We start from the raw sequence: 15,411 nt of genomic DNA on the forward strand, positions 1-15,411 counted from the left end.
TCTTTTCACACAAACAAGGAACCAATCGCTGTCCCAGCTTAAACACCTCAGAAATGGATTCTCAACCGTCATCGAAAGCGCTTCACTGTAAGCTGAATCCAGCCGACATTTCAGTCTCAGCTCCCATTCCTCCGTCGCAAAGCTAACAACCATCATCCGTCGCAGATCGCATCAACACCAACATCTCGCAATTACTCCAACGATTCGAGAACATCATGGCCACAGCAACTGTTAGCTCACCTGTCCTCCTCCAACCCACACAAAGAAATAACCATTAACCCGAAAACTTCAGACCGAAAGCACCAGCCACACCTCCACCGCCGTCGAGACATATCAGCTCGACGTGGAGTCCACAGCATTAGTACGTCCAACAAATCTTACAAAAACCATATACAATTCTTACAGAGATAAATCTGGGATAGGTCCGCGCCGCAGAAGACATCATCGCCTTAACCCGAACAATGAAAGAAACATGGCTATTCGGGAAACTCGACACACTAGGCGAAGACGAAGCGGACGTGAAGCGGCGCGAGGAATTAGAGATGAATGCGGAGGCGATTCAGAAGGCTATTGAAGATGGGGGTTTTTTGAAGGCTGCTAAGTGAGCAGCTGCAGCTTTGCTTTGAGTTGTATACTGTGGTGCATGGCGAATACTGGGTTGGTTTGTTGGTTGGTTGGTTATTGCATGGAGTTGGTTGGTGGGATGGCGTTGGGTTTTCTCTTCTTTGATAGAAATGTGAATTAGGTAGTGTGTATATATTATTATTATCCTTAATATCATTAAGCTGTAAATATACCCTTTACTACAACTATATTATACATAATAATCTGGGGTAGTCCGGTCGAAGAAGTAAACTAAAAGCACGTGGTTACCACCACCCCAGCGGGGAATATCCTTGAATCGCGAACCGTCTGATAAAAGCTTCCTTCCCTTCCCTTCCTATCAAATCCCCCCCCCCCCCCCCCCCCCCCCCCCCCCCCCCCCCCCCCCCCCCCCCCGCCCCTCCCTCCCTCCCTCACTACCAACAACCACCCTCCTACCCCCCCCCCCCCCCCCCTAGCACCCCCACCGCGTCCCTCCCTCCCTCCCTCACTACCAACAACCACCCTCCTACAACACATACCTACCACCATCACCACCACCACCACCACCACAATTCTTCTCAAAAGAATAACCACCAAAATGCCTCCCTCACCCCGCCCCCTAACCCTCATCGTCGCAACCACCCCCATCCCAACCCCAACCCCAACCCCCGCCAGCACCACCGAGAGCAGCAGCAGCACCACCACCACCCCAATCCGCCTCGGCATCGGCCACTCCGGGACACTCCCCTGGCCCCGAATCAAAACCGACATGTCATTCTTCGCACGGGTGACCTCCCGCCCGCCAGTGCCCGGAACCACCAACGCGATAATAATGGGTCGGAAGACGTACGATTCCGTGCCGGCGCATCTGCGGCCGCTGGCGAAGCGCATTAGCACGATTATTACCCGGGATGTGGAGGGGTTGAAACCTCGGGTGGCGAGGGAGGTTGAGGAACGGAAAGCTAAGTTGGCTGCGTCTGCGGCAGCATCTACATCTGGGGGTACTGCTGTGCAGCCTGCTACGGACGCGATCGTGTGCGGAGGTTTGAGTGATGCGCTGCAGGAGCTGGAGACGAGGTATGGAGAGGGGAAATTGGGCAAGGTGTTTGTGATTGGTGGGGCGGAGATATATGGGGCTGTTTTGGCTGCGAAAGGAGGGCCGGTGAGGATTGTGATGACGAATGTGGAGAAGAAGGGGTATGCGGAGGGGGATCGGGGGGAGGTGTTTGAGTGTGATACGTTTTTCCCGGTGGATGACGAACTGTTTGGGGAGAAGGAGGGGTGGAGGAGGGTTACGACGGAGGAGGTTACGGAGTGGGTTGGGGAGGAGGTTACCGGGAGGTGGATTGAGGAGGGGGATGTTAGGGTGCAGATGGTGGGGTATGAACGGGTGTAAATGGTAGAGTTGAGGGAGGGTAGAGCTATGTGCGCGGGCGTACTCGGTGTCTATCATGGTGAAGTTGATATAGTTCTGGCAGAGTCTATGTATACGGCAGATATGTACAGTCTAGATAACAACTAGCCGCCCTAATAATGCTGGTACAAATCACATGCTCTCGCTGAAATAACAATCAAAACCCAAATCAGAGGCAAACAAACCAACTCCTTGCTAATATACAAGCACAGGGAGTATGCACATTGCTGGATGCAGCTGTCAAATACTTGTCAATAATCGCTGAACGATGTCGTAACGAAACACTGCAACGCTGAACGCTGATAATCACATCACTCATTCTCTTTCATATACTTCACAAAGGCTTTCTTATGTACTAAGCCGGCATACTGGCCATCATGCGACACGCACAGATAGCGCAGACCAAGCTTGGCAAAGCATTGATACACGAGGTCGATAGGCGAATGGATGTCGAGGGCAAGGGGGGACTGCAGACGTCAGATTTGTCAAAGTAAAAGGATGGAGCTACATACCGGATCAATGTATTGTCCAAAGTCGACGCGGCCGGTTTCGGCTTCATCTTCACTACTGTCAGAAACAGCCGAAGAGCCGTCGAGACTCATCAGGCAGAGGGTGTTCTCCTCGTCCGCGAGGTTGTCCAGTGCGTACTCCAGCTCAGGTGCCGGGATCAAGCCGGTAAGGACACCATGGCGCAAGATCGGAAGACCACCGTCGAGTTCGCCCGCCATCAACAGGTTCTGAAGTTTCGAACGTAGCTCGCGTGCCGGCACAAAGGACGAGCCCGAAATGTCAATGATACGACTGGAGCGAACCGGCCGAACGAGATCTCCGAGCTGCGCATCCGACGTTGGTTGATGCTTACTGTCCAGGAACGGGTAAGAATTCATATCGGTCAACATATCCTGTTTGAATTAGCCCACATCTTCACACAAAGCAAACTGAAGTACATACGTAGATGCTGCGAGGTTCGATAGCATCGGCAGTCCACTTGGCACACAAAACAGCCACAGAAAATGGCAGCACGTGGTCCAAACTTCCTGTGAGCTCAAAGAGAATGACGGCCAGTGTAACAGACAGGCGTGTCACTCCACACATGGTTGCACCTGCTGCGACCATGGCGTACACTCCTGGCGTCACGCAGGATTCCATGCCGGCGGTGGCGGGACATGACGATCCAAAAAGAAAAGAGGTGGGATACTTCAGTACCAAGTACTGTGCTGCATGTCCAACGATGCGGCCCAGAAGACCACCAACCACCATGGAAGGGACGTAGATACCACACGGCACCTTGATTCCGAACGTCACCACCGTGAGAAGACTCTTGATGACAAACGCAACAAGCAAATAACGAATAATTTCTCCGATCCCCTCCTCCGGCGGACACAGACCAGTCGGCGATGAGGACTCGTGATCACAAGGGCTAGCCAACTCAAACATAAGTTCGGAGACGGGCAGTTTGGTGTAACGATTCCAAAAGCTAACCAATCCGGTCAAAACAGCAACAAGCACGACCTCGATCATTGGCCAACGTTTGATGAACCAAATTCTCCGGAAAGACCGCGCCCAGAGGTTCGAGGCCTTGATGAACAGAGCACCTAGCGCTCCACCGAGGACACCTAGGAGGATAAAGATTGCCATTTCGAACATCTCCCAGTCACCCAGATAGCGGACCTGGAACAAGACAATCTTGCCTGTGCCGTAGGGATTGAGGAACTTCAAGGAGAGAGCTGCTGCGATGCAGCAGAAGAATGTTCTGAACAAAGTCTTCGGAGGGAAATAGTAGCTAACTTCCTCTAAACTGAAAAGGACACCACCGATCGGGGCACCGAACGCTACCGCCACACCACCTGCAGCACTTGCGCTCAAAACCTCACGCCTCTTGCCATCGTTATGGTTATACTTGGCAAAAATGCGACAGCAAATATTGCCCACACATGTCGCGATGTGCACATAAGGTCCTTCTTTGCCCAAGCTGAGGCCTGACGAAACGCTGAACACCAGCGCAAGGGTTTTGATCAAGAGAGTCTTGAAGCCAAGGTATCCATGCAGAACGAAGCCGCTGTTAATGACCTTGACCTCAGCCACGCCGCTACCTGCCGCAGGATAATAAACCATGGCAGGACGTGTGGGAATGGCGGAACTAAGAGCCTGCTGGCTGGAAGCAGATCCGGGCGAATTACTATTTGCATTGTTTCCTTTTGTACTCCGTGACGACGCCGCCCCAAGGTTTTCATCCAAAGTTGTCAGCGACACCGAGGATGGAACCACGGTCTTTGTAAATAGCGTCAAGAGGCACGAGATGACAGAAAGAAGCACCACCCAGAAGATGAACATGCCGTAGTTGACCCAGTAGTTATCCGGTCCTGAGGGACTGTAGATCTGGGACCAGGACCGCCACGCCGGGCAATTCGAGCCTCCTGTACAGCAGCTCTGACGGCTGTGGAACCAGTGTGTAGTACAGAAGCCTTCCTTCACGTCAAAGATGAATTCCTCCGTCACGTCTACCGAATAAGCTATCGCGGCCGTGATACAGCCAATCAATGCGACCAGGACCCAGCCCTGGGAGCCATCGAGCCATGCCAGCAGACGACCGCGGATATCCTTGCGCTTGCGCAGCTCCCGAAGACGAGCCCCGTCTATGATACTGTCATGAACCCAGTCAGTGGAGGTGAACTGGTCATACCAGCTCCGCTCATCCATGAATGAAGCCGTCAGGCCATCTTTGACGGAAGCAGCCAAGCTTTCCGCCTGCTCCGCATCGATACTGCCGCGTCGACTAAAACGGATCGCCTGGGAGTTGGCGCGGCTATGGTGTCGCGACCGGCGAATGCTTCCCGTCATTAGGGTGTGTCTAAAGTTGAAATCGGGCCCCGTATTTCCAGAAAGATTGGTATATGAACGTCGTGGCATACCCCGCCGGGTTTCATTGCCCTTCGGTAGAAGACTTGTGGTTTCGCCTACTTCCATACTCGGATCCGAAGGTTCATGAGGAGTTTGGACTTCAGAGAGAAGGCTATGGGTTCGTCGAACGGCAGATGGCGAGGGGGGAGCTGTTCGCGAGGGAGTCCTGCGGGCGTCCGATGCGCCGGAGGGAAGCTCGGCTTCCGGGAGAGCGCCTTGCAGATTGGGAGGGACTGAACGAGGCATTTTTGGAAGACTAGGGAAGCAAGAGCTGCTTCGGACTTAATATATGCGGCCTGGAGATAGTCAAGTCAGCCCAGGCAGTCCGGGGTCTGCCAAATGCAAACCAGCAGCAGCAGGGACGGAGAGATAAGAACAACCCTCAGCAGCGGACATATCCAACAACATTTAAGCCCGAGAAGAGGCCGAGAAAACGAACAGTGGGGACTCCGACTAGTTCGGTGGTTCTCCAGCGCGCGCACAGTAGATGGCGGTGAAGTTGCCGAAGTGAAGAGACTAAGAGAGACGGCAAGAGACAAATAAACACGGCAGTCGCAAGGTTAGTTAGGGGGTGAGTTGAGTGAGGCTGTAGAGGAAGCACACAATGAAAAGAAAGAAAGAGCTTAGCGAGAAGTGAAAGAGATGACACAATTAAGAGGGGCAGGCAATAATAGTTGTTAAAATAAGAATAATAATAATACCGTCTCAAAAAGGAGAGAGGAAAAATAAATGCAGGAGGCAGCGATGGGCACGACATCCGAGGAGATCATGGCCACCAAAGCAGATAAAACGGGGCTAAAGGCGCATCATCTGACGATCGGAGTCCGAGTGGTCCCTTGACTTCTTGACTTGGTTGGTCACCACGCCCTAATCATTTCCCATCCGCTTCCCAAGAGAGGATGGTTTTCATGTCTCTCCTTTGAAACCTTGTTGCTTTTAAATCTTCCCACCTTCCACCCCCCCCCCCCCTCCTTTCGTGAACTTCCCTGCCATATAATAGCAGATGATGAAGGGAGTGGAGGGGGGGAAAAAGACAGCATGACAAACGGTCAGATAAATAAAGAATCCTGGGGGACCCGATCCATGGCACGTGCATTGTCACGATAATGGCGGCCGTGTAACATGCCAATGATGCCATTCATTCCCCACTCTCGCCTAATTATTACTATCTCCAAGCTTAGTACGTAGTCTAGCTGCTGCTGCACCCCGGATGTCCGCCGCTCTTAACGGCTTAACTGCCTGTCCATTATACCCCTGGGATGCGAGGCATGACCCCTCCATGAGGCACCCTTTCCCACGGCTGAACCCGGTTTAGAAATGAGGCGTGAGCTGGCCTTGACTGCACTACTACTTTATTTCTACGGGCGCCTGATTACTGCAATTGGTTAGGATGATCTTCGTGTCAAAAGATCAACACGATAGTTGAGGCGACATTGACGATGTCTGTGTCCTAAGATGGAGTCATAAACGACGTTCTTATCATGGCCGCATTGTACTGTAGTAATTGTGCAGCAGACTCGACTTTTCAGAGGGTGGATATATACTAGTACAATCCACCTCCACTCCGATGGTGTCACAGCGTCATCTTCACCACTGTCACTCACAAAAGGAATAGTAACATCTTTATCCATGACAGCACCCGCTCAAAGGGTCTTTTTGATCCGAACAGATAATTTGTTTTGCCGCTTCCCCGCATGATAAAGCAATATTGAACTCTACCAGTTACATTATACCTCTTTACTCGGTCGATGCAGGCTACCATGGCTCCACTCCCGTGCATGCATGGCAATGTATACTTTGCCACTCTGCACAGCTACCAAGATCTGATGCCGTACTTTAGGCTTTTGTTACGAGCAGATGGGAGGTGAGAAGCTTCACTGATCATACTTGATCAATAATATTGCGAAGTTGCCTGGTTCAACTGTACAAACATAATGTATCAAGTCTTCAGCTTGTCCCACACGTCGTGCCATACCCCAACTGCCACCGATCTTCCATCCACCATCTCCAAGACAAAGATAGCTTCAGTGTCCGGTTGGACAGCGATAATCAATCATCTGCGGAGACTTTTATCAAAACCACCAATGAAAGCCTACCCCAACCCCAAATACAGTTCAATACCCAACGCGTATGACGTATCCGCCACCATGGACCTTTTCGGATCTGCATATACAGCGTACGTGGAATTCCGATAACCAAATCCCGATCGCATTACAAGGTTACTGTTGCAGCAACTATCATCGATCATTACTACCAATAGCAAGACTCCCATGAAACCATGGCCCTAACCGACATTCCATTGCCATATAAACTCTCCTCTCCTCACAGCAGATATCCTGAAACAAGGACTCTTGTCCTGAACCCAAGATAAAGAGCCCATCCGTATGTATTCCACCCACGGAACCCATGAAACTGCCATGAAACACCCCGCATCATACAAACAAGGTCACTCCCCTGTCCCCATCAACTTACTGCCCTCTCTTTCAACAACCCCCTCATCAACAATGGGACTCGACACCATCTGGAAGAATAACCCACCCATATCATCTCCTACCATCTTTCCTAAAATGTAGATTAGCCGTATCCCTCCTTTGCATTCGGTATTTGAATTCCGCTTCACCTAGGAACTCCGAACCAAAGGACACGCTTTACTAACAGAGTATTCGAGCCTTACATTCGTGAGTAAGTACTCCGTAGCATTTGGCCATAATGTGTATCATAAGGTAGGAAGATGACTAGTGTTGAGAGATGTGTGATCGAGGGGTGTGAGTCTTCCTGACAGCTCTGTTGTTACAGGTTAGGTTTGGTGATTCGGTTGATTAGTGGGTGTAGAAGGTGCGTTCGAGATGGGAAAATACTCTTGACCATTCCATCTTGATTGAGGCAGCTTGTTCTTATTTCAGTGATCCCGCTTTTTTTTTTCCCTGGGTAAGAGATCGGTATGCTTTATCCGTCATTTCTTCTTCCTTTACCTACCCTCTAGTATCATCCAAACTTTTGCCAATTGATATCCAAAACCCTCCTCATCACTGTATACCCCGATATCCATGACTTTATCTATTTGTACAGTTTTTCCCTCCTGATCCTGGGTCTTGAGGATGACGTCTCATGCCTAATCGGCTGGATATAATAAGAGTAAGGATTAGATTGAGAGCGATTCCAGCTTTGCTGTCAGTGAGGTATTCTTATTTAATGAGGCCTGATGATGACTTGACCCACGAGCTGGAAGACAGCGACGAGTCTAGTGATAGTATTAGTAGGACGAGGAGACTGTCATTGACGAGGGTTAGCAACTCATAGAGTATTATGAAGCTCAAGCAGTAAGTCTAGATATCTCTGAAGCAAATACAAATATCTATTGTTTATCTCAGAAGTAGTGTCTTCTAGTCCTCAAGCAAGAGAATGCGGTGGGAGTAAAGTAAAGTGTTTCAGGTGAAGTTAGTACAAGATATATATGTAAACCAGAGATCTCTCCGCTCTAATTTGAGATAGAGAACTGCCATACCTTTGGGCTATGGATGGTAGCCATCATAGTCGAGCAGACAACTGCTTAGAAAAGAAGTCACACGCCCCCGAAGAATATATACACTAGTAGTAAGAATATCCTGCACGGAGCGCATGACCGAAATCGATATGTAGCTCATTTATAATGGCATGCAGATCATACCTTTGTATGTGAGGAATGTACATGCCAGAAAGAAAAAGATTGAAAACAAGATTGTCTATCTCATCGCAGCCCACACATATCTAGATGATACGATTCTTTCTGCATTTCATATGTTATTTTAATCTCGAATAAAAGTCAAATCACTAATATTATTTATTTGGTGGATGAGAATCACCGAATGGCTAATGAATGGAAGCTGCGGTTCACTTCTTAAAGATATATCTGCTTCCATATAGAGTGGTTAACTAGACAGTGTTTTAGCCTCGAAGATGGATAGATGGAAACCGACTGTTGTTTACATCATAAGGAAGACTGATTGTCCTAGGAAAAAAAAATACATATTTCATGTGAGCAGGTCAATGGACATTGAATAAGGTATAAGCACTTATATTCAATAGTACACTGGCTTAGATTTGTGTTGATTATGTCCTCAAGGTTAAGGTCTCGCCCTTTCATTATCCATTTCCTACATCGACATGCAATCCTTCTCTGGCTACCTCTCATACTGTATTGAAAATCGAAGTATCAGAATCACGCCTAATAGGAGATGGTAGTATTTATGCCCTTTCGTGTTCACTAGTGTGTCTTCGAATAACTAGGTGGTCGAGAACAATTGTTTCTGAGATAATCCTCAAGTGGAGTGCCTTAGTATGAAGTGGTTGAAGAGACAACGTGAAATCATGCTATGATCAGTCAAGATCAAAAGATGGACTCTCGGAAGCCATCCCCGCATATCCGTTTTTCCCTGATCCCTGCAGCAGACATGTATCCGCACCATGAAGTGGCATTAAAGTTAATGCATTACCCTGCTTCAATACTTTCTTCACCTCAGTAAGACTAAGAGCATTAGTCTGAGGCAGTCTTTTTGCGTCTTGACGATTGCTACTAATCCTGTCTATGATACGTTAGCAGAGAGCATGACATCTTGAGTGTTCACTTGGTCCAATTCGGGGCTTATTATTGTCAACTATGCGACAAACTCTGTGAATATAGGTTCTTTCCTATCTGGAAGCGGACACGGCAGATTCTCAACCTCCGCCGATGCATCTTGGCAAAGATTTCCGTGGAAGAATCGGAATAGATCTGCAGAAAATGCCTGGTTTAAGTCACCAATTTCTGGGCATTATATGACTTCCGCGATACCATTGAACGGTGAGTCTGCAGCCAACTGGGCAGCTGCTGTTGTGTATACCTCATGCCTCAGTGTTGTCAATTCGTGGTCGGCATCCCACCATAACATTTCCAGCGTGACCAGAAGTTACATGATCTCGTCTTGGCCTCGATTGTGCGCATCAGACCATGAATCTGATTTGTTGACTGCTTTCTTGGGAACGGCAATTGAGCCGGAGAATGTGGGGGATGGTGTTTGAAGGAACGGATGTCATGCCTTCTTCACGGGTAAATGTCATTGTGACATGGAATCAGTCGCAGTGATGAAAAAGTAAGGCAATTGATGACCTGTGTGGGGACGACTATTCATGACCCTTAGATATGAAGGAAGATATAAAGTCAGCCTTGATCCTGTTGATGAAAGAACAGTTCAAACCAGAGCAGCGCTTCAAACACCAAACCTGGAAATTTCTCATTACCTTTTGGATGCATCATGATGAAGGAAATCAATACCGTCACTTATCTGGCAACCCTCCTCTCCCTTACTGCTAAAATAGCTGCTCACGGCCATGTGAGCAATATTGTCATCAATGGTGTCTCCTACCGTGGCTGGGACATCAACTCGGATCCCTACAATTCAGATCCTCCGTTGGTAGTCGCATGGCAGACACCGAACACTGCGAACGGATTCATTACGCCGGACGAATATGGCACGGACGACATAATCTGCCACCTGGATGCCACTAATGCCGAGGGGCATGCAGTTATTGCTGCAGGGGACAAGATCAGTCTTCAATGGACCACCTGGCCTGACAGCCACCACGGACCAGTCATCAGCTATCTTGCAAACTGTGGTTCGAGCTGCGAGACGGTAGACAAGACAACGCTCGAATTCTTCAAGATTGACGGTGTTGGCCTTGTTGATGACTCGAGTGTGCCTGGCACTTGGGGAGATGATCAATTGATCGCAGACAACAATACATGGCTGGTCGAGATTCCTCCTGATATTGCACCCGGATATTATGTTCTTCGCCACGAACTGATTGCCTTGCATGCGGCCAGCAGCGAGAATGGAGCACAGAACTATCCTCAGTGTTTCAACCTCCAGGTCACCGGGTCAGGAACTGCCGAGCCTTCCGGCGTACTCGGTACGGAGTTGTATAGCCCGACAGACCCCGGAATCCTCGTCAATATCTACCAGTCATTGTCCACTTACGAGGTGCCTGGACCGACATTGATTCCGGAGGCAGTATCAGTTGTGCAATCGAGCTCGACCATCACAGCATCCGGTACACCCGTGACGGGGACCGCTGCGTCCGCGACATCGTGAATCGGCTTGATTGAGCAACTGTGGCTGCGGTCGGCATGATATGGACTCACCCTCCGATTGGTCTGTAGCAATGTGAGGGGGTAGATGGATCATTGGGTCAGTTTGAAATCTGCTCGCTTAGCGGCGTGGATGCTGCTTACACCTTCGCTTCTTGCTTTTCTGGAAGTTTTCTGCCTGTGCATCGGCTTCTTCGTGTGGATCATTCAAATTTTGGGTTATAACAATTGCTTCATTTCGTAACATGAGTACTATATTCATCTCCATCCATATCATCTAGTAAAACGAGAAGAATATGGGCATCGAATCTTATTCGATGCAGATTCAGATAGCTCAAGAATGTGGCGTATAACCCCCTTGTGTTCCGCCCAACCGCAAGGGGCGGCAGAGAGGAAGGATCCCTCAGCAGTGCGTAAGCAAGGTGCCATGTCAGGCTCCGCACTCCTCAGACACACCAGTTGGAGCTGGTTCATCAACATCCATCATGGGAAGCACTAATCAAAAGGCGGTCTAATCGCCGCCACCGGGGGGTGTGTCTCCGCTGTGTTTTGAGGTCACCTGGCTGACCGGACGGCTCGAAGGGGGAAAGCCAGTTGGTGTTCAGGTATCCGCGGCCTTCCACGTTTCCTTCCCACTGGGGAATTTTCTCACCAGACGGCAATTTCCCGCATTCTTTATCTGAGTCATTCCAACAACAAGCTTTGTGGGGATCGGAGATACGAGAGTTGCGACTGTAATTGTATCTAAGACGCATGGTAACATTGTCCCTGTTTTTCAATTTCCACACCAACATCGATGTACCTAATCTCTCTTTTGTTGTGATATAACCTACCCCCCGGAGTAACCCTTGGACCGACAGGGAAAAGACTGGGGTTGACGCCATCTCTATGGAAGCGGGCGAGCTGACCCTGGATTACCCCGGAACACCTCCGCTTAATTAAGAACTAATCCTAGTCGATCGTAAAAGCCGAGGGTCCGCGGGAAGCTAACCCCATGCATTCAAGCCCCATCCCCACCCCCATTTAGTCATTTACATCCGAGCTGATGGCTTAAGCGAGCGCCCGTGGCCTTTCTTTGCCACCCAACGGTTCTGACAGGAGCACAGGAGGCAACTCATTATTATTTGCTGCTGATTATGCTCTTATTTCTGCGCGTGGCGTTTCTGTTTGTGGGGAGCATAAGATCCCCACGTTTCTCTCCACAGCAGCCTCCTCCTATCTTCCCCCAATCGTGACCCCCCCCCCCCAGAGATGATACGTACATCCCTCCACTCTTCCATCATGGATCAGCCTAGAATCACCCTTGGTAGTTGATTAGCGCTGCTTCGATGTGGTCCTAGCTCTGGGAATTGTGAGGGAGGCTAGACGAGCAATGCCTGACCCATATAAACCTTTGCCTCTCATACCTGGGTTCCTCTCTTTTTTTTCTGTCAGGTCGCTAGATCAACTTCTTCTTCCTCACCCCTTTTTGGCCCCCAGACGCCAGAAAACGTTTTCTTTGGCTGGCTGTCTTGCCTTACTCTCCCTTTCACCCATTCATTCTATCAGACTTATCTTTGTTGTGTGGCTTGTTGGCAGCCATCATGTCTCATATCGAAACGACCGAGGACGTTCGGTCGACTCCCTCGCCCAAGACCCATGAGGAGACCCACATCGAGAAGAACAGCAGCGAGTACTTCGAAAAGATTGAAGAAGGACCTACTTCATATGCTGAGATTGCTGCGGCATCTCTTTCGCCCTCTCATCGAGAGTACCTCCTGCAGCGTCATGGAACCTTGGACCTCGATCCTATCCCAAGTCCGTCGGGCGCAGACCCGTACAACTGGCCTACCTGGAAGGTATGAGCACGGTTTCCACAACTGCATTTTCAATTACTAACTGGTTGCTTTAATTGTAGAAACTGATCAACCTCATCCTCGTCGCCTTCCACGCCTGCATGGGAACATTCACCGCCTCGATTATTCCTGCCTATGAAAGTATCGCGGAGGACCTTGGGGTTTCCATGCAAAGAGCCAGTTACCTTACTTCGCTTCAGATTGCGATTCTAGGAGGTGCACCTCTGTTCTGGAAGCCTTTGGCGAACCGCTACGGACGCCGCCCTATCTTCCTTTTGTCTACCATCTGCAGCTTGGTATGCAACATTGGTTGTGCGAAGAGTCCAACCTACGCTTCTATGGCCGCCTGTCGAGCCTTGACGGCCTTCTTCATCTCCCCTGCAGCGGCCATTGGAAGTGCCGTTGTTACCGAAACCTTCTTTAAGAAAGACAGAGGTCGTTATCTGGGTGTCTGGACATTGATGGTCACCTTGGGTGTTCCAGTTGGTCAGTTTGCCCTACATAATTAACCTTGCGTCCTACTGACTGTATTTTAGGTCCCTTGATCTACGGCTTCATTACATACCGCGTAGGATACCGTTGGATCTTCTGGGTGCTGGCCATCACCAACGGTGTTCAGTTCATCTTGTATATATTCTTTGGTCCTGAGACCCGCTACATCGGCGGTAGTACCGAGGGCATGTCCGACTTCAAGGCTCAATATCTATCCTTCCGCCGGATTGACCCAACACCACTCACACTCCGCGAATTCTTCCACCCATTGACTATGGCCGCACGCCCTAGCGTCATGATTCCTGCCTGTGCCTATGCCATGGTATTTCTGTTCGGCAGTGTCATGATCACAGTCGAGGTGCCCCAACTTCTACAAACCAAGTTCGGTCTCAATGCGGAGCAGCTGGGTCTTCAGTTCATTGGAGTTATTATCGGCACAGTCCTAGGCGAGCAAATTGGAGGTTCCATGTCCGACTTCTGGATGCGCCGACGCGAACGCAAAATACAGCACAAACCGGAGCCCGAGTACCGACTCTGGCTCAGCTATCCCGGAGTGATCCTGACTATTGTCGGTGCCATTGTATTCCTGGTCTGCACTGAACAAGCTGCTCCAGATCACTGGGTTGTGTCGCCAATTATCGGCACAGCCATTGCTGCCTTTGGCAACCAGCTTGTGACAACCGTTCTGGTCACTTATGCGGTGGACTGCTATCCGGAAGATTCGGGCAGTGTTGGTGTTTTCATCACGTTTGTTCGCCAGGTGTGGGGGTTCATTGGTCCGTTCTGGTAGGTCACCCATCGTCTTAAACTAGAAGTGAGAGCATAGACTAACATTGGCTTATAGGTTCCCCGACATGTTCGACAACGTCGGTGTTGCGGCCAGCTCAGGTGTTTCAAGTGCATTGATGTTTGCTGTCAGCTTCTTGCCAGTGATTGCCGTCCATATGTTTGGAAGGAAGTGGCACAAACATAATTAGCTAGATGTATTTTACGACGGATGTATTTCTTATGACTTGACTTGAATTCTTTTATTACCAATCATATCACTCAGCAGTTCGTTAGTAGTACTAGTAGTCTGTTGTTTTGTAAAGCTTCAGTTTAGATAGCATACATCGACACGTTAGAAGTATACGAAGAATTTTACTGCATATCGACTTATCACTACATGTATACTCTTAAACACACACACTATATAATCCAGACTCAGAACATTTTGATTCCAACTAGTAGTCTATAGCGTGATAGTAATGTCTCATACACATACCCAGCCTTGAATCACGACCTTAGAAACAGATACTACCATATACGCAAACATGAACAACCACCACGCACCCTAGTACCTATCTTACACCATCCTTCCGGCCTACACATACAATATACCATAACACAACCAAAGACAATATGTTAAGCCAAGGAACTAAAACCAAGAACCTAAGTATGACCACTGACCACTACCCAACCAACCCCACAACCGAAACAATACCTACCACCAACCAATCACCACCCTCCAGCCAGGAGACAGAATCATCTTAAATCAGTCTAGATCTCCACACGTCCAAATAGTAAATACTGGTAATAAGACAGCCTACCCAACTCAGCTCCCTCACTCCTCCACCCACAAATCCCACACCACCTTGGCGTACCCTCACAGCTTACGCCAGAGCGTCAATAGTTGACGCCACGAGAGGGAAACGTGGCGCTGTGGGGAGCCAGTTGGATTATGTGTTTGTTTCCCACAGGAGGGGCGTGTTAATATCTCGGTCTTGCTGATGGGGACTTGTTGGGGTGAGGGATAGAGGGTCTTTGTGCTTGTTGAGTGGTGGGATGGATGGATGTGTCTTGCTCGTGTCTCCACTGGGTGTTGATGTGGTGGGTGTTGGATGGTGCTGTGGGTTGCTGTGGATGTTGGGTTCTATTAGGTAGGTGTGATGCTTTGTGGAGGGGATCGTGGAGTTGTGGTGGATGTGCTGTGGAACTATACATGCTTTGGGGCGAGCTGCTTGCCTGGGGATGAGGTGTGGGTTCACTGGGTTGATTACTGGGTAGAAGGATGGGCGTGCGATAGCTATAGATTACTAACT

General features: G+C 49.4%; 5 protein-coding genes across 5 annotated transcripts; 4 read left to right on the forward strand and 1 right to left on the reverse strand.

Annotated features, from left to right (window-relative positions):
- The first annotated feature begins 8 nt into the window (after window positions 1-8).
- BO87DRAFT_460715 (RNA polymerase II mediator complex head subunit MED22) lies at window positions 9-751 on the forward strand. The gene is made up of 4 exons (XM_025629030.1): window positions 9-87; window positions 166-230; window positions 293-361; window positions 423-751. Exons 1-4 carry the CDS (start codon window positions 54-56, stop codon window positions 603-605), a joined length of 351 nt encoding a protein of 116 aa, XP_025477944.1. The 5' UTR covers window positions 9-53; the 3' UTR covers window positions 606-751.
- A 432-nt stretch (window positions 752-1,183) lies between these two features.
- On the forward strand, window positions 1,184-1,981 carry BO87DRAFT_460716 (dihydrofolate reductase; the record flags this gene model as incomplete). Its single annotated transcript, XM_025629031.1, has 1 exon — window positions 1,184-1,981. One exon carries the CDS (start codon window positions 1,184-1,186, stop codon window positions 1,979-1,981), a length of 798 nt encoding a protein of 265 aa, XP_025477945.1.
- A 503-nt stretch (window positions 1,982-2,484) lies between these two features.
- On the reverse strand, window positions 2,485-5,146 carry BO87DRAFT_388448 (voltage-gated chloride channel; the record flags this gene model as incomplete). Its single annotated transcript, XM_025624858.1, has 2 exons — window positions 2,485-2,901; window positions 2,951-5,146. 2 exons carry the CDS (start codon window positions 5,144-5,146, stop codon window positions 2,485-2,487), a joined length of 2,613 nt encoding a protein of 870 aa, XP_025477946.1.
- Window positions 5,147-10,054: 4,908 nt separating this feature from the next.
- BO87DRAFT_110145 (putative endo-1,4-beta-glucanase) lies at window positions 10,055-11,142 on the forward strand. The gene has a single exon (XM_025617870.1). It carries the CDS (start codon window positions 10,171-10,173, stop codon window positions 11,005-11,007), a length of 837 nt encoding a protein of 278 aa, XP_025477947.1. The 5' UTR covers window positions 10,055-10,170; the 3' UTR covers window positions 11,008-11,142.
- Window positions 11,143-12,244: 1,102 nt separating this feature from the next.
- Window positions 12,245-14,382, forward strand: BO87DRAFT_338806 (putative MFS transporter). Its single transcript, XM_025620605.1, has 4 exons — window positions 12,245-12,841; window positions 12,901-13,324; window positions 13,375-14,116; window positions 14,175-14,382. Exons 1-4 carry the CDS (start codon window positions 12,587-12,589, stop codon window positions 14,305-14,307), a joined length of 1,554 nt encoding a protein of 517 aa, XP_025477948.1. The 5' UTR covers window positions 12,245-12,586; the 3' UTR covers window positions 14,308-14,382.
- Window positions 14,383-15,411: the final 1,029 nt, after the last annotated feature.

This window comes from Aspergillus neoniger (assembly GCF_003184625.1).
Source record: "Aspergillus neoniger CBS 115656 unplaced genomic scaffold BO87scaffold_24, whole genome shotgun sequence".
Classification (NCBI taxonomy): Eukaryota; Fungi; Ascomycota; class Eurotiomycetes; order Eurotiales; family Aspergillaceae; genus Aspergillus; species Aspergillus neoniger.